This window comes from Pipra filicauda, unplaced genomic scaffold, assembly GCF_003945595.2.
Source record: "Pipra filicauda isolate LSUMZ 115617 unplaced genomic scaffold, ASM394559v2 scaffold23_size5868930_pilon, whole genome shotgun sequence".
Taxonomy (NCBI): Eukaryota; Metazoa; Chordata; class Aves; order Passeriformes; family Pipridae; genus Pipra; species Pipra filicauda.
In genome coordinates, this window is record NW_024104354.1 from 2546562 (window position 1) to 2565416 (window position 18855).

The 18855-nt window shown below is 43.4% G+C and overlaps 2 protein-coding genes across 2 annotated transcripts in view; one reads left to right on the forward strand and one right to left on the reverse strand.

Moving 5' to 3' along the window:
* The window catches only part of LOC120323340, a 66603-nt gene extending 52740 nt beyond the window's left edge, over window positions 1-13863 (reverse strand). Inside the window, exon 1 of the mRNA XM_039381742.1 lies at window positions 13819-13863. The gene's annotated coding sequence lies outside the window, so the exon portion shown is untranslated. The remainder of the gene's footprint in view (window positions 1-13818) is intronic.
* A 106-nt stretch (window positions 13864-13969) lies between these two features.
* On the forward strand, window positions 13970-17145 carry CCN2 (cellular communication network factor 2). Its single transcript, XM_027746621.2, has 5 exons — window positions 13970-14368; window positions 14470-14692; window positions 14821-15072; window positions 15286-15497; window positions 15821-17145. Exons 1-5 carry the CDS (start codon window positions 13976-13978, stop codon window positions 16115-16117), a joined length of 1377 nt encoding a protein of 458 aa, XP_027602422.2. The 5' UTR covers window positions 13970-13975; the 3' UTR covers window positions 16118-17145.
* Window positions 17146-18855: the final 1710 nt, after the last annotated feature.

Consider the following 18855-nt stretch of genomic DNA (forward strand, 5'->3'; position numbering starts at 1 on the left):
TACTGGTTCTCCCCTATTTTACCAGATTTTACAAGCTCTTTTACACAAACCTGCTCTTAATCTGTGTGGCACAACTGGCAAAATTTGGACCTGAGCATGGTCTCTTCAACACAGAAGCTTTGTTTTACTGTGCATTCCTGCAATGCTGCACACAAATGGTATCCTTTGCACACTAGTTTACTATTAAAAATGTATTAACCCATCAATTACGTCTTAAATCCACTAGTTCAACAAATTACATAAAACCCTTATATTTTAATTAGCTAATTAGCTAGATCCTTTAGGAAGATTGTCACTTAAACGCCTAGGCTTACAACAAAATTATTTTGTGAAGAAAATCTATATAACAGTATCTGAGAGAAACTTTGAAACAAAATATTACAAGACAGAAACTGCAGTTGGTGAGAGACCAGTAAACACACTGTAAATTCTGAGAGTTTGCTCAAGAACCACTGAGTTGTGAATGACTATTCCAGAAATGGAAAAATAGAGAGTCTCTAGACGTCCGAATAGGGTGAGCAGGCAGTGCTCCAACAAACAAATCAGAAGTGGAAAGAGAAAAAAATGTCTTCTTGTATCCAAATAATTTCGAAAATGAAAACAGGGATTAAAAAAGAAGAATTAAAACATGGGAAGCTGAAGCTTATTCCCATATTTTATTGTGCCACTTGAAAGAAAGATAAATGCAGGCTCTGTCCTGATGAGAAGCAACATCCTCTGTTTTTCTGCCAGTGTTAGATAAGACCATCAAAGATGGGGTTTAAAATAGGATGGGATTTAAATCAGCGCACGGAAAGAGTTCATGCTGCTTTTTTTAAATGCAAGGGTGACTTTTCTAACCTGTGTACTCTAGAGATGGTAGACCAGTAGATAAGGCTCTCTCCTCAGCTCTTGCCTGTGACACTCTACAAAGCAGAGTCTGAAAGGGCAGCTGCTGGTAAAACAGACAAGGGCTGAACGTTACTGCCCTTTGCTACAAAAGGCAGAAGACCCCTGAAGGAATAACTCTGCCCTGCTGCCACTGGCAACACAGTCCACACTTGAGTTCTCTGAAAACATCTCTGGCACATCACCCCTTTGCAAGATGTTTGAGGGGTTATGGCAGAAACCCAACCACTACTACTTTGGAGACCTGTTCAGTGTCAGAACACTTAAATGAAACTCAACAAACACAAAGCAGTCCTGAAGCAGCTGCGAGGGGAGGTAAGGTCCTTGTGTGCAAGCGCCATCAGAGAACAGTTTAGTACCCTTGGGTCTCCAAAGAAGCTCTCACTAGACTCAGTCCCTACTGCCATGTCTCAGAAACTCCCCCGCCATCCCAGCAATGAAAAAGCATGACAAACAGCTACCGTTTCTTTATAGGTAGCAAAGCTTTAGCCCATGCTGCCTACTTTAATGTGCACTCAAGAACAGGACTCAAGTAAAAGCACAGAAGATACAGAATGATGACTGAAGGTCTCCAAGGAAGTCACCAGTGATCAATCCCTACTTGTTGGACTCAGTGGGCTGCACCCAGTGCTAACCTTTTGAACTACCCAGCCCAAGGCTCTGTACTGCAGACACTCACAACAATGGGATTTAGTTTAGGAACAACTACAGCGACAGAAAACAGTAAAACCGCGTTACCAAATTTGCTTTTACACAACAGGCTTTAATGACTCTGAACAAATCATAGAATATTTTTAAGTGTTCCCTGATGTGGACCAGAAAATGGATTTTCTGCTCCTTGAAGAATACCGGGTTTCCAATCATCTCTTCAGCCCTACTTACAGTGACAGACATTAAAAAAATGTCACTCAAAGCGAAAATTTTAAAAGCGTTTTTCAGACCAAACAAGACCAGTAGTTCATTGACACAAAGTGGATTTGAAATAAACTCCCCCAACATTTCTCCCTTCCAAAATCAAACCAAAACATTGACATGTTTAAGAACAAAAGAATTCCAAGTTTTTTGTCAGCTTCATTTTGCTGAAAATTAACACAAGCGATGCACAGCATCTATTTCATCAGGATTTCTCTTTCTAATGAAAACAAACTTAGATCAATGGTCCCCAGTTGCCCTAGAAATTTAAGGAGAAAAGACTACAAATTTTCAAGTGTCTTCTTCTCTCAGTTGAGAAAATGATAGGTTACCTAACTGCATAAGACAGATGAACAGATAGGCAGGCAGATGCTCCCAACTTTGAACACGCACACTAAAAAAATAGTCCTGGAGTTCCGAAGAAGATTTTCATAGCCTTCTGTAGGTCTGACTTGTTCCCTAAGTGGAAAACAAATATCTAACTGCCTTATATATTCTTGGTAAGAAAAAAAATCCTGTCATAATTTTAAAGTGTGTTGATCATAGTTTATTTTTAGATCTGACAAACCAGAGAAACATCTCCAAAAATATTCTAAAGAAACACAGTGACCTTTCCAGCTTGGAAGCAGAAATGTTTTAACCACATCCTTCAAGCTATGGTATAGGCTAAACAAATCTGTAAGACCCCTCAACGGCCTTCCAAAAAACCTCCCACATTCACCTATACACTGTTCCATAAAAACTTCTCACCTAGGCTAGCAAAGGTAGTCTTAGCTAGAAGCTCATACTCAGAAGTAGATCAAGGAGTCACCTATTGAAGAGAGGAGCACTGGTCTGAAGACAAAAAAGGAGGCTCGTGGGACCCTCGGCTGAAGGCAGTGAGGAGCAAGCCAGCTTCATCTCTGCTTCAGAGAAGGCAGCTCATTTAAGACACAAGTGAAAAGAGAAAAGGTGGTGAAAAGGCACTGAGACTCAGTCTGGGAAAATGATGATCAGGAAAAGTAGAAAGCTTCCAAAATGACCAGGGATTTTATGCACAAATGATGCAAAAGTAAGTGAAAACTTTGCAAGATGCTGTGAGACACTGGAACAGTTAATGATTTAATGACTTACACATTCTAAGATCACCAAAAGACTTTTGCAAACTGAAAGGAACCAGCAAAGCCCATCCCTCCCTGAATACTGCCAAAGGACCTTCAGATCAGATAAGTGGGTGCCATTGTCCAACTATCCTGGGTGCAGATGCATACATGAAGCTACAAACTGGATTTCCAGATAAGGGAAGAGGCTAAGAAGAGGTATATCCCGCAAAGTGGGAGAAATCTCTCTTATCATGCCAATGTTCGCCCTTTACATCATAACTGCGCGTCTAGCCTGGGACCACAATGGACCATTGATTGATGGTGACACAATAGGCAGCTGCGGCTGTTTTAGGAGATGTCAGAGACTCAGTGACATGTCCTGTGACACTATCCATTGGAAAACTCCCCACCCCAGCGAGGTACAAGGTGTTCCCACCCGAGCTGGAAGTGTGTAATAACTCATAACTTCTTTGAGTTTTGGGGGGGGGGGGCTTCCCCCAGGCCCAACAGATCAAGACCACCACTTCAACCAACAGACATGAAAGCTGCGACTACCAAGTTTCATCGCTGGATCCCGTGGGTGATGACTATACACACCTTTCCACCCTTATCCTTTCTTTTCCTTTCTCTCCCTTATGCATTTCCTTAAGTGTTATATTTATGCTTTAATAGTGCTATATTGCTATGCTTTAATATTGCTATGTTTTAATAGTGTTATATTGCTATGCTCTAATGTTGCTTTATTGCTATAGATGCTTCAATATTGCTGTATTGCTATAGATGACAACACCCAAACCAGCAACATACCTGTTTACCTTTGAAATAAAATTGTTCTAAAATAAATCATATATACATATATATATATATATATATATATATATATGTATTTACAAAAATCGATTATTCAGTGTCATCTCACTCTAACCCACCCCAAGGGATTTAATAACAAGAACCTGGGTTACCCTTCCTTCTGGGGTGGATCGCAACAGATGCAAAGGGCAGAGGCAGGCAGGGAAGAAAGTTTTACCCCTCCTGCTCTGGTTACAGCTGGTCAGGCAGAGTGTCAACACTACCCCATGGTCAATCTGAAGCTATCTACAGCAGGGTATTGTATTCTGTCTAACAATTATCCCCTACACTTGGGCTGGGGCCTGGCCCCGGGCGCGGAAAGGAGCGAGAGAATGGGAGCTTCACCTGTGTGGACAATGCCATCGTGGGAGATAAGAGGGGAGCCCCGGAAAACACAGAAGAGAAGGACAACTCTAAACCCGGGCAGACAGAGCTCGTTCAGCCCTGTAAGGCCATCCATCTAAGAGAAGGTCACTCTAAACAAACCTACATCCTGAGGACCTCGCTGCCACCGTCCAAGCTCGCTCAGCCCCGACAGATGAACCTCAGGATTAAAGGGTGGGTTCAGTTCAGCGCATACTGCGTCTCACCTAAAAAAATCCATTGCACAGGCTCGAAGGCTTTACCCACATTTGCAAAGCCCTGTATCACCAGCGCGCTTGTAACAAATGCGGGTAGAGACCTTTCCCCAATCTTCGTTCGCGAAGACTGGCCATGATATGATATCCCCTACACTTACTTACCAATTCAAAACTTCCTTCCAAGCAAGGGCAGTCATTAAGCAAGAGAATTGCAAACTCTGGGTCTATTTTCACCAGAAGTCTCCCAGCATCAATTCTGTGGGCTGATATCACACAAATTATGGGTGCTCTAGTCTCTTAACCTTTGGAGGTTTTTTCTCTCCACCTTCCCTGTTATTCCCATCTTAGTTCTCTCCAAAACTCTAATACATTGATTCACTTAGTCTAGAATTATCAAATATGTTCCAAGTCCTGCAACTATGTTCCTGCTTAGCTTTCTTGGTAAATTTCTGTTGGACAGAACTTCTCGTTACCTTACTGGGGTTTTTTTGTTTCATATTATTATTGTTTTTCTGATTAACTGATGAGAATGTACTGATCCATGTTGGCCTAAAGCAAAAGCAGGAAAAATGAAGGAATTTTGAGTAAAAACATAACTTTGGCAAGATTTGCTCTGATGGCCTTCAAGAAACAAAAATTAGACACCTCATCCATTCATCAGCTAATTTGGCTTTAAATACAGCATGTGTGGTTTTCTTGCTGTAATTATATCATAATAAAATGTCAAAAGCGTACAAGGAATCAGCTCTGGACATAATGCAAAATTACATTTCCACATGAACAAACCTGTGATCTCTAGCACCAGAAATACACAACTAGAAGAATAATTCAATTACACTACAGTAACTCTGCTGTCCATTCATCCTAAACCATGATGAAGAGTAGAAACAGAAGGCCTAACACGTCTAGTAAAAAACATGTCATGTCTTAAACACTCAAAAGGATTGCTGTGATTTCCCTAAAACTTAACTTACTTTCCTTTTTCTTTTTTCCTTAAAGTGATGAAAATGGAAAACCTGTAGAAACTGGATTTACAAACCATATATGCTATTTTACTCTTGGTTTTGTCTTTGTACACATATTGATTCTTCAAATCTTACAAAACACACACCATGTTCAGAATTAACATCTTGACACTGTACTTTGTAAAAACACTCTACTCAGGGTCTAGGTTTTTATATTGTTAGGTGCCAGCTTTTTCATTCTCTTCTTTTACATACTCACACCTCTTTGCCAATTTCCTCAGGAAATATTCTAGGGAAAAAAAAACCTTCAACAAAACAAGTTGAAGGTGCTTTAGGAAAAGTGGAACAGAAGAGCAGGTATCTTTAAAATGGACTTACGTGACACTGAAACACTGACTCAGGTCAGCATTCCCCACGGTTTTATTACTGCAAGAGTCCAGGTGAGTGCAGCAAACTGTGGTACAACCTTCAGTATGCTTCTGACTTTAATCCCCTCCATAATTCATGCATCATTGGAATAAAGGGGAAAATTAAAATATGCTCTAAATTTACTTAATTTTATCTTCTTCTGTTTGCATTTTTATGTCTGGTAAAGTTCCTGAATTTGCAACAACCACCCTAATTAAAAACAAGAAACTTGAGGTTTAGGCACAGGTTTGGAAAATGTATATAGATATATATATTCTTGTTATCTTAGATGTTTATTCTTGAGCAAAACCAGCCTTGCATTCCTTGAGAATTTCATTATACTTAAGTTCCACTCAAACCTAGACACATTACTTCCCAAAAGTATAAACAAAGTCCTTATGTCTTATTTGGAAACTGGACCATTAATTCCATTCTTTTTTGTGTGTGTTAGTTAGGCACAAGGTTGTGGAGCAGCCATTGAATTCATCAATACACTAAACACAAAGAATGTGGATTTCTCCCAGGCTCCTTTTGATCATAGTTCAAAAGTCCAAGAATCACAGACATACAAAATGCACAAAAAAAATGTTACCCAAAGAATTGTTTTCCTTCCCATCCTATTCCCGTCATTAAAACCAAAAGCAAAGACCGGCTTGCCATATTTCCCTCTGCATTCTAAAATAACACATTTAGCAAGTAATACACAGCATTGTTGTTTCTCATGATAGGTTAGAGAAACATAACTGCATTTCTCCTTTAATTCTTCCTTTTTCCTCACTCTATCTCATTACAAATCTGTGCACTCAGATCTAGAGGATTTTATAAAAAAAAATGTGCCTGATTCACTCCTTTTGGTTGCTTTCCTGATCATTAACTAGTTCCTGAAAATTATTTCGTTCTTTTCCCAAAACTGTTGACTAGGTTGTCCAGTGATAAAACTCCCTAACACAGACTCCTAAAGCAAGAAATGTAGTCACTTCGCTGTGTCCCTCAATGCAGGTTGTTCCTGAGTGCAGTGGGGCAAGAGATAACAGAGACTGGCATCCGAAGTTGCGGAGAACAGGAGCACCCGGACTTTGCTGCAGACGCATCTTTCTTCGCCTGGCAAATGAGTTGAACTCATGTGAACTGACCTGAGCACTGTTTCTTGGTGGTAAAATGCTGTGGAGGCAGTGGGAAGGAAGCTACCAAGCCCACCTCATCCTTGGCTGTTCATTTACAGCGCTCTCCTCATACACCATTTTCTCCACTCCCTCCTGTCCACCCCCCTCCCCTGCAACCCTTTCCACACAAATACATTATGTGCACCTCTCTCTTCAGCTCTTTTTAGCTTTTTCCACTCAGCACCATGGCTGGTTGTCTCTGGGTATATGCTCAAATTCGGCACATGGATGCAAAGCTAACAGAAGGGATAAGCTCCTTTCCAACTTCTTCTTACACTACACTACTCCAAAATCCCAACCCACTCTGTCAACTCCCACTCTTACATTCCCATCTCTGCCCACATCCCTCCTTTGCAAAATTACACCAAACCCCCCAGCAGGGCAGGATGGTGGCTGTCAGCCATGCTGCTACCACAGACTATGCATTGCAAGAGCAGCTGTGGCCACACACGGGATGAGAGAGCAACCCTACAGCCAGGGCCAGGGAATGAGGAATGCATCCCCCTTCCCCATCCTGGCTGCATAGGACCCAGAGAGTCCAGTTACTTCTGGGTTAAGCAGACACGGTGGATTTCAGCAACACAAACAGTCTCACAAGAACAACCCTTTTCTATCACGTTGGCAAAACTGTCCTTACTGTGTCCTCTGCTTTGCCTCTGCCTCGCATTTTTTCTTCATTAGTCAATAGCCCTAACGTGGGAAAAGCCTTTTGTCAGAACGACAGGGATTTTGCAAGTACTTTATAACTCCCACATGTCATCTTCCCTCCTGAGGCAGGAAAACAATACAGTCACATTCCCCTTATATCTGGACAGAAAAGCTGGTAGGAATGAATAAGGAAAACAGCGTGGTTTTGCGATGCAGTGAACCATTCAGCTTGTCGCAGCTGCAAAAACCCTCCAGCTCCTTTCTCCAACCAATCCTTACATTCTTAGCACATCCACCACGTTTTTTCTTCTGCTCTTCTCCCTGCGAGGGACTGGCCAGGGAATACAACACTTGCCTACGTTCCTTCCTAGGCAGCACAGTCCTTTCCAAACTTCTACTCCCCCCTGTGGCAGTTTGATGGCAAAAAAAGAAACAGAAAGCACGCTTCCCAAGTCATGCACCGTACCGTCACTCTTTGCAAACCATTTATCAAGAAAAAAAAAAAAGAGAGATATGAAAGCCTAGGCGAGGTCCCACTGAATTTAAGATGGTAAGACAAGAAAGCTGTTTCCAGGGAATTTGAAAATCAACCCTCGGTATCTTGTGAGTGACACAAGGAGAAGGAAAAAGATATTGCTAGTTCATATATGTTTTTAAAACTTACCTGAAATTTTTGTATTACAAAGTTTGTAACTCACAGAGGAACACTGCTTAGCACAGTTTTAAGACTTTCAAATACCTTACAAATCTTAGGCAATGAAAAAAGGCAACTGCTGAACTGTCTTTTCATCCCGTGTCATAATTGAATCTTAAATAATCATACAGATCTACCATGCTATTAAGGTTAGACTTTTCCACAAGATCCATCATGGGCAACTTCCTCACAAGAAATGCACCACAAATAACTTCTTAGGCTCAATCTTCATAAAGACCCCATTGTCCAAAATGATCAAAACAAACACCTAGGTACAGTAAAAACCTAACCTTGATTTCTATTTAAAACCCTTTAATAAAATGGTTATAAATGGAGTAATATGTTCAGAAACATTTGCTGTTACTGAGAGTCCTACCACTTTTACAACATCATGCTTATGACTTAAAAGCCACTCATTACTAAGACATCTGTAGCAACATGGTTGTAAACTCTAGACCTGAGACCATTGCTGTTTAAAACAACTAGGTTTCCTCAATTAGTTCCCACAGGAAATCAAAATATCTCAGACATGTTCCCACTTCCCTAACAATGCACATTTCTTGGAGTATCTCTTTTTCTCATCTCCATGTGAAAAATGGTCTGACAGAGAACTGCCCACCAACACCAGAGGGATTAGCATTTCAAGATGGTTTTCAGACCTGCCCCGGTAGTTGCTAAATTTCACACACATTCGCGTGTCAATAAGGAAGCCACCTTGGCTGTTGTAGGTTACATCCTAGTTTCCTTGCCTGCGTCATTCATACAGATGTATTCACACAGGTCACATACCACACATCACTTGCTGAAAAAACAGCCAGCCAAGCTGGCAGCTGAACCACAGGGAGCCATTTTCCTGAATAATCATACAACCTCTAAAACCCGATGTTAATACATTGAGGACATTACGTTCCTTTGCAGGTCAGATGATGCAGTGCGCTTATCAAGTCCTCCAGAGGCATTACAGACCTATACAATAAGTCAACTCTTCCACTTTCTCAGGAAGGATTGTGTAAACAGAAAAGCCCACTATACCAAGGTCAGTAACTCAGGTTGCATCACAAATGGGGCAGATTTTACAGACAGTTCTCTCTCTCCTTTTGTCCACAAAGAAAACACTCTGTTATCCCCACATGTACAAGTATTGACCCTATCTTATCAGACGACATTGACAATTGTATCTCACAGGATTCTCCACAGGCCTCTACTTCTCCACAGCAGCTAAAATGTAGATTAAGAGATCCCACAGTTTACATCAGAGCAAACTGCATTTGTTAAGGGAAGTCCCTGATCTGGTGAAGTCTTAATTAAACATCAATGTCTCGCAGCTTGAGGGAGAAAAAAACCATGAAACTTCAAAATTTACATTGACAGCTCCTGAGAGAAGCAGGTTGAAAGACTGAAAATAAAACATTTTAGACTAAGCAGATCTGATTCATTCCTGCCCACATACTCCATGATGGAGTGGGAGGAAGTGTTCCTCCAGCTGTTTTCCACGTGGTTCCTCTGAGAATCTCAACAGGATTTCTGGTGCATGTTCTGAGTTAGTCCCTGGCCACATTTCCTCTCCAGCCAGTGACACTAACTTTTTGTGAATTGTTAACCGTTTATGGAACAATTGTCAAAGGAGTGGTTAGTGACTCACTGCAATCCTACACTAGTTGACTTACACGGCAAGAGGTTGAGAACCTCAGTCAAATCTGAAAAATAAACAACTGAAAGTCTCTTCCCTCCTTATTCACCTTTGTGAGCTGTGGAAGGCCTGCACTTTCCTGCAAAAACCCAGGACACAGCCAGCCTCCTCACAGGTGTAGCGAATGCTGCTCCTACAGTACTTATAAGATCTATGGCAAATTTTTCAGAATAAAATCAGACAATCTGAATCTGTGGCTCAGTAGGTAAAGGACATTTGGCTTCAGGCTACTTATAATCTCACTTTTGTACAAATAGTTTTGCATGTGCTTTGAATACTCATTTAGATTATTCTACTTCCAGTAATCACTTTGCTGGTTTAAGACCACACACAGTCACCAAAACTCCAGTTCTTTTTTTTTAAAAATAAAGCCAAGAGCTTAAAGCAGCAATTGTCAGTGATTCTAGAAGTAACAAAATATTGCATGTTAAAACATAAAGAATGTTAAATTTAATAAATGACGATTACAGAAAACAACAAAACTCAGGTCTGCTAATAGGAATTGCATCTATTGGGTTTGCATTACTGAGTAGCTTTGGTGGACTTGGACTTCTCAAGTCCAAGTATTGTGATGGCCAACAATGCATTTAGTGATCCACCCAACTAATAGTAGCAGAGAATCTGAACTAGTATCTCAAGGAACTTGGACTAGGATCCACCAGTTTGGCAGTGAACATTTCCATAGGCTCTATGCCATCTACTGCCCCTCCCAGAATTCTTATTCTGGTTTACTTTGGAGAAGAGCTAATGTCTCTCATTGGTAAGATGAGCTGACGTGAACTGTTGCGGCTTCAAAGCAGAAGGCTTTGTATCAGTCTAACAAAGCAATACAAATTGCACAACATGGATAACTTGCTTGACAGATCCTGGGAAATGCAGTTTTTGCTTTACCTTTGTTGATTTATGAGCTCACACATCTCTCCAGAAAAAGGATGAGTAAAAGTCCAGCAAGCAGTCTACTTCAGAACCCTTTCTATGCCTACAGATACATAGAATAAGCTACCAGATGACTTCTAAGAAAGAGAAATACCAGGCAACCACATTCACGATTGAATAAATCTCTTTATTTTTATTCTCTGCCTATTTCTGAGCTAGCAGAGTAAGTCTTTTTTGGAATCTACATTTTAAGCAAAAGCCTGTGAACGTAACTTTAACCAGACGTCTCTGAATTTTGAGATATATTTATTTCAATTTTTAAGAAATATCCTCCTGAGCGTTTTGGGAAAGGAACTAATTGACGTACTAAACCTGAGGCAAGCCAGAAATGTCTGAAGCCAGCTACAAGCCTATCGTGATGATAAACAGCTCAGGGTCCAGATGTCCATATATGGAAAGACTTCCTATAAGACTGACAGTACTGTATGTTCATTGCGTATGGTTGTTGGATCAGATTCACATTCCTCGGGTATGTTTCTCTGGGAGCTTTCGATTTCCGCTTTGAGGGCTGGCTCAGACCTCCAATTGCTCTTATAAAAAAATATCTGTGACTGAAAGTTGAAAATGTGCAAGATTCTTTCTTTAAGTACACAAACACTCCAAGTCTAGCCACTTTCCTGTAGTCTTGCCAGGTTTTCACTATGTCTGATACCTGATCAAGTGACTTTTTGGGGGGAAGCAGAGAAAAAAAAAAAAGAAGGAAAAACACGAGAGAGGAATGTAGCAATCCACACCTGTACATTTTACAAGACTTCATCAATTGAAGCTGATGTAGACACACACATACTGTATATAGCTGTGTAAACAAGTCTGCAAGACCAGTGTAGTGAATTCCTAGTTTCAGTAGAGAAAATATACTATCTTAAAAGCATGTGCTGTATAAACACCTGCATGGAAGTCAAAATTAGTGCATTTTAACCATTTTATTCATCAATGCCAATATGTACTTCTCCAACCAGTGGCATATTCAAGAGGCACCTGGATGTGGCATTCGGGGATATGGTTTAGGCGTGATTATGATGGTGTCAGGTTGCTGGTTGGACTAAATGAACCTGAAGGTCTCTTCCAGCCTTGATGATTCTGTGATATTATCATCAGAAAGAATACACTGAAGACTGGTTGGACTCTGAAAGAACTGCCTTTGCTTCCATGTTCCCTTCGCCCCCCACGTGTACACATATATGCACAAACAAGATACCCATTGTGACACACCTAACAGCACAGAAACCAAAACGAAGAAAAGGCACTCCTAAGGACTCCGATTCTTACCCACCCTTGTGGGCTGGTAGAACTTGTGATTTAGTGGGCTAATGCCCAATTCACCATGGTGCAAGACCAGAATTAGTTCTGAAGTCCAAATACCTATTTAAGTAGTTTTTCTCAGGGCAGCAAGTGTATGGGGCTTGCTGTACTTGGCATACAGTGGGAAGACTTAGGACAGATTTATCCTGTAATTTTGGATTTCCTGGCTTTCTGGTGGTTTGTTACTTTTAAACATACTTTTTCTGTCAGTGAGATTCTTAGGTTTTGTTTAATAAAATTGTATCTCAGAAAAAACCTCTCACATGGAAAGTTATAAAACATGTCTCGAGCTTCTCTCTCTCTCTCAGATGTTCTCCTTACCATATTTAGGCATTTAAAAAAGGCATTCTGTTTACCTGGTTACATTTGCATTTTGGTATGCATGTCATACATAGTTTGGTACACATAGTATTTACCCAGCACTGAGGCCACTGGAGTCCTTCAAGTAAATACAGATTCTGGGAGGCTTCATGAGTTTGGGAACATGTATTATTTACCATAACTATTCCTCTGAGATTTATTTTTTTTCTTTCAGAGCCAATCTCATTTCTTTTAACAAAGAATTTTGAGTAGAAGAAATTATATCCAAATTACTTTACCAGACAGAGTACAATGCTGGCAGAATATAAATAACACTTTTATGGTACAATAGTCCTACTGGGGCATTACATGAACAACTTTTTTCCCCTCATGAATCCTGTGCATACATATTGCTACATCATAGCGTGGAAGTATGCCTACATATGCAGTGATGGAAAGAAGCAAGGGAAGGGGGTGGTACAGCAGCGGGAGAAAGCCTGTATACAAAAGATAACATCTTTTAAGATAACTATCAGATTTCAGTTTGCTTAAAACGATGACGCATTAAGCCAGTGTCTCTTACTAAATGCTAATATACTTTTACAGGTCAAAAGCCAAAACATTGGCATTCCTTCTGTTAAAGTGGAGGTCAAACAACATGACATCACTGAATATTCAAATGACACACAGGAGGTGGGGAAAGAACAATCCTTCGGATTAAAACAAAACAAACCAAAACAGTTATCTATAATGACTTAATGCAAGCCATAATGCTTACGTCTTGAGTTCAGTCAAATACAAACTACAGTGTTAAGGTTTTGGCTGAGTGCAGTAGCATGCCAGTCTCTCCTTCTTGTAATCCTGGGGTGGACCATTAAGAAGGTTGGGAGGTAGGGCTGTGCAAGGAACGTGTTGCTCGAAAATGACAGCTGCATACAGGCAGTGGGAAAATAATAGCCACTTCTTCCATGCTTCAGACTCCATTGGCTGTGCCAAGTATTTCAGAGTAAACAGGCACTCTCTCTCTATTCATAGAGAGCATGTATTAGGGAAAGAACACATTACAAATATCCAGTATGATTCAGTGGTACACAGAGTCAATTTATACCCGGTAGCGTAATTATACCTTTTTTCGGTGGTAGCAAAGCTTCGGGACCGTTCGCCGCCGGGCACCGGGTACCCCGCGCCACTCCCGGTCCACCAGCCTGCTGTCCTCCCCGCCCGGAGGAGGGACGAGGGGCGCGCGGGGAGCACAGGGGAAGGGAAATAGCGGATTCCCCCGGCCGCCCCTGGCAACCGCGCCGCTGCCCCCCTCGCCCCTTCTCGCCGAACCCGCCTCCCGCTTCGGAATAACGCGTTGCCGGAGGCGGCCGGGAGCGCTGGCAGCGGCGGTGACTTACATTTAAAACACATCGGCACGAAAAAGAAAAAACCGGGGGGAGGGGGTGTGCGCTGGGGGGGCGCAGCCGGAGGAATGCGGGAGTCAGGGGTCAGGGCCGCTCCGGGGCGGCGGCGGCGGCGCGGGGCGGGGCGGGCGGCGCGGCGCGGCGCGCAGGAATGCGCGGAATGTCGCTGTTTGTCCGCGGCCCCATTCAGCCCATTGGCGAGGCCGCGTCGCCGCCGCCTATAAAGGGGCGCCCGTCCCGGCAGTCGGCAGTCACACAGCCACTCTCTCGCCGCACTCGGACGGAGCGGAGGAGAGCGGAGCCCTGCAGCACTGAGCAGCCACCCGCCGGCACAGCGCCCGCCGCAGCCCCGTCCGCGCCGCCGAGGAGAACCGCCCCAAGGGAAGCTCCCGGCTCACCTCGGCTCACCTCTACCGGGCAGCCCGACGCCGCTGCCTGCCCGACGCCGCCGCCGCGCCGCCCACAAGCCGCCGACCGCTGCAGGATGGCCCACGCCACCCTCGCCCCCTTCGCCGCAGCCCTACTCCTCGCCCTCCTCAGCCCGGTAAGTTCTGCCGCCCGCGGCGCCGCCGCCCCTGCCCCGTCCGGGCAGTCCCGGCGACAGCCCTGACGTCTCCCTCTCCCTCTCTCCCCCGGCACTCGCAGGAGGCGCACGGCCAGGAGTGCAGCGGGCAGTGCCAGTGCGGCGCGGGGCCCGGCCCCACCTGCCCCGCCGGCGTCTCCCTGGTGCTCGACGGCTGCGGCTGCTGCCGCGTCTGCGCCAAGCAGCTGGGCGAGCTCTGCACCGAGCGCGACCCCTGCGACCACCACAAGGGGCTCTTCTGCGACTTCGGGTCCCCCGCCAACCGCAGGATCGGCGTCTGCACGGGTGAGTGGGGGCCGGGGCTGCCGCCTGCCACGGGAACGGGGACAGGGTCCCGCCGGGCAAGGGGACGAGGGAAGAGGGAATCCCTGAACCAACCGCCCGCCTCACACTCGGCCTCCTGCCCCTCGCAGCTCGGGACGGTGCCCCGTGCGTCTTCAGCGGCATGGTGTACCGGAGCGGAGAGTCCTTCCAGAGCAGCTGCAAGTACCAGTGCACCTGCCTGGACGGGGCGGTGGGCTGCGTGCCTCTCTGCAGCATGGACGTCCGCCTGCCCAGCCCCGACTGCCCCTACCCGCGCCGGGTGAAGCTTCCTGGAAAGTGCTGCGAGGAGTGGGTCTGCGATGAGACTAAAGAGCAGACTGCCGTGGGACCTGCTCTTGCTGGTGAGTGGAGATCTCTCTATGGATGGCAGCCAGGGGAAGGGGGCATGGAGGTTGAAGGCTGTGGGATGGGCTGACACAGGGCACCCCAGCAGCTGGATTATACAATAAGTGGAGTCACCTCACAGTGTGGCTGCCTGAATTTCTCAGGCATGAGAAATTTAACAGGGCATGAAGTGAGGCAGTGGTCTCATTTTGGCTTTCTGTCTCCTGCAGCTTATAGACTGGAAGACACTTATGGTCCAGATCCAACAATGATGCGTGCCAACTGCCTGGTGCAGACCACAGAATGGAGTGCTTGCTCCAAGACCTGTGGCATGGGCATCTCCACCAGGGTCACCAATGATAATGCCTTCTGCAGACTGGAGAAACAGAGTAGACTTTGCATGGTCAGACCTTGTGAAGCAGACCTGGAGGAGAACATCAAGGTAAATATGATTAGCTTTATGTATGACCTTCTAGGATGCTTCCATCCACTAGCAAAAGGCCAGTGACCAAAAGTGCAGTTCCGACAAGTAGTCAGTTTCAAGTGGTTTACCTTGAAATTTGAGTTTTACCCTAGTGGTGAACAGTTTACAGTTAAATATCCTTAATTTTCTGTCATGCTGTATATTATGGCACAGTGTACAATGCTCTTGCTTAATGATAATATACTAAGGATTAGTATGTATGCTCTCCTTTAACTTGCAAGTTTAAGTACTGCGTGAAATCCTACCTTCTAAACGTCTTGTATTCACTTACATCCTAACAGAAAGGCAAAAAGTGCATTCGCACCCCCAAAATCTCCAAGCCTGTGAAGTTCGAGCTGTCTGGCTGCACCAGCGTGAAGACCTACAGAGCCAAGTTCTGTGGTGTCTGCACTGACGGGCGCTGCTGCACACCCCACAGAACAGCCACCCTCTCTGTGGAGTTCAAGTGCCCTGATGGGGAGATCATGAAAAGGAAAATGATGTTCATCAAGACCTGCGCGTGCCACTACAACTGCCCTGGAGACAATGACATCTTTGAGTCTCTGTACTACAGGAAGATGTATGGAGACATGGCATAAAGCCAGAAGGAGACGCTGAGTAGATTCTCAACTTGAACTGATTTGCATCTCATTTTGTAAAACATGATTCAATAGCACAAGGTATTTAAATCAGTTTTTTTTTCAATTTCAACAAACTGCTCCATGTGACTTAAGACAATTTTTCTACTGACCCCAAACGGTGGTTTGAAGAAGAAGAAGGTAAAATGGACAGTGGGACCACAGCAAGACACAGCTTCAGAACACGTTGTTCTTGAGGTGGTGGGACGACGTTAAGGGAAATAGGCAGGAAAAGCAGATTCAAGCAAATGTTCCCTTAATGTGGTACAGCGTGGTTCATCTAGTAGTGCAATTGAGAAGCAGACCGTTGGCATGTTTGCTGGCACTGGTTTAGTGACAGCAACAGCTGGAATGCAAACACCCAGCCAAGTGATAAGTAGAAGGTGTTCTGTTAGTCAGGACAGTAATGTTTCAGCTCTGACACTCTGATTCGGATGGCTTGGTCAACAAGAATCAGAATCATGTCTATTAGACTGGACAGCTTGTGGCAGTTAATTTACCTGTAACAAGCTACTTTTTATTAATATTGTAAATACTGTGTGTATATATCTTTGTACAGTTATCTAAATTAATTTAAAGTTTTGTGCTTTTGTTTAATGCTTTGAAAGTTCACTGATAGCCTTCTTTTTTGGAACAAGATAGGTAAGATTTAAAGCTTGTTTGACAATGCATTCAAAGCATGAAATAGATACTCTAGTGGAAATTGCTCAGATAGGGCCAAATGGTGAGTTGAGGTCAAGATGAAGTTGAGGTGCCTGTAGTGTTACAAAGCATTCATCTGGCAAAATATGTTTACTCACACTTTATAGGACAAGTGGCTTTAAGAAAAATGGCTCTTCTGTAGCTCATCAGTCTTTCCGCTCGAGCATTTGTTTCTTTCTTTGACTATGGCTCTTTTTGGACAGTTTATTTGTTGAGAAGTGTGACCAAAAGTTACATGTTTGCACCTTTTTAGTTGAAAATAAAGTATTTATATTTTTATATAAATATATAAATGGCTTGGTATTTCATTTGCCTTTAGTCTTCACTATTCCTTTACATATTCCTAAAAGGGCTTGGCTTTGCACTAGATGAAAATCAAGTAAAGTGTGGTGGGTTCTTTGTCCAGAAGCACATACACTTAGGAATAAACTAATGATTTACAGTTACTTACTCTGTTACTAGTGAACCAACTCTAGTTTGTTACTCTTCTGAATGGAGGGTGGGACAGGCTTGCTTTGCCCAGTCTGATATGGCGTTAGAAAATGCAGCAGGTCTCTCATGCATCACGATGCTTTGAAGGGAGCCAGCTTGTCACCATGGTGATGGACTGCTGCTCTAATACACCATGACATGTGCTTGATTTCACTGAAGTGTTCCATTGGTTAAGATTTGTTTTCAAATAAGTTAAGGAAAGTATTTTTAGTTATCGAAAGCATTGAAGTGGCTCTTGACTCTAGAGTCTAATCCAGAAGTCTGAAATTTGGTACAATTCTCAGGGAAGAGCTAATGAGTTGTACATAAAAATCACAGAATAATACAGGTTTGAAGAGGCCTCTGAAAATCTTCCAATTTAACCTTCATGCAGAGTAGAGCTAATTTAGATGTAGTTTTACTTAAATTAACACCTAAGTATGGTATGGTAGACAGAGCACTGAACTCGAATCGCAATTACCTGGATTATCTTCCTACAAATAGTTTTACATGACAGTTCTGTGTAAAGTGTCCATTGATTCAAACTCTTCCAAGCCCACAGATGAGCAGCACTGTAAGAGCTACACATTTTGATAATGGTCCAAACATTCTTCTTAGATAAGCATTCCCCTAAAGCTGAAGAAAAGCTTCAGTCCTGTGCTAGGTCCTACATTAGTAACAGACTTTTTTGTCCCTTTATTAAGACAAGGAGATTCTTTGAATTCAAAATTAACCTTTGCACTAGAAGCATTAGTTCTTTTTTCAGAAAGAAACACATGCTCTCCAACAAGAATCCTTTTCAGGCAAACAAGTTCAATCTGGAATTTCCTGGTGCTGAAAGAGTGTTAGCTTAGAAAAATGTCCATCCTTCCTGAGCACCTTCCAATCCCATTGATTACAGCTAGCATTAGCAGCAAATCAGTGTAACACCAGCTTTGACTAATGATGGTCACAGAGCCCTAAACTAACGGCAAGTCAATGGGAGTCTTGCCAATGGCCTCACCAGGCTTTGCTCAAGGCCATAGAAGCATTTTCCCTTCCTCTGAAAAATACGAGGAATTCTTGTGGCATGAGGAAGTGGCTTTCTCTGTCCCATATGAAATAGTTCTGGGTAGCCTCTGGCTCTTAAACTCCCTGAGACTCTCCAGCATTTTTTATGTATTATTTTTTTTCAGGTTATGAATATGATGTAGCCATTCAGTTCACCCTGGAAACACTTCCAATAGTCATACGACACCAAGGACTGGTTGCCCGACTGCTACTGTGGCTCCACCCCCAAATAACAAGAAAACTGTCATTTCTAGTTCCAGCAAGGACAGGATGTATGTGGACTTCATTCATAGCCATCACTGTAGAAGCTCTCAGGATCACAAGAACAAAAAGAAGCACAATGCGCCTGGCAGTAAGAGATTGAGCGTTTGTGACACTGCTTAAGCCTGCGGAACAACTCTGCCCTGCAGTCTTTTACAGATTGGTAGCAGATATTATAATGAATGGCCTTTCCTTGTAACATCAGCCTCATGAGC

Bases quoted from the DNA above. Each gene is read 5' to 3' on its own strand.
- CCN2 (XM_027746621.2), top strand. From the start codon at position 13,976: ATGCGCGGAATGTCGCTGTTTGTCCGCGGCCCCATTCAGCCCATTGGC. The intron at 14,369-14,469 runs GTAAGTTCTGCC...CGGCACTCGCAG, and splicing joins TCCTCGCCCTCCTCAGCCCG to GAGGCGCACGGCCAGGAGTG. The intron at 14,693-14,820 runs GTGAGTGGGGGC...TGCCCCTCGCAG, and splicing joins CAGGATCGGCGTCTGCACGG to CTCGGGACGGTGCCCCGTGC.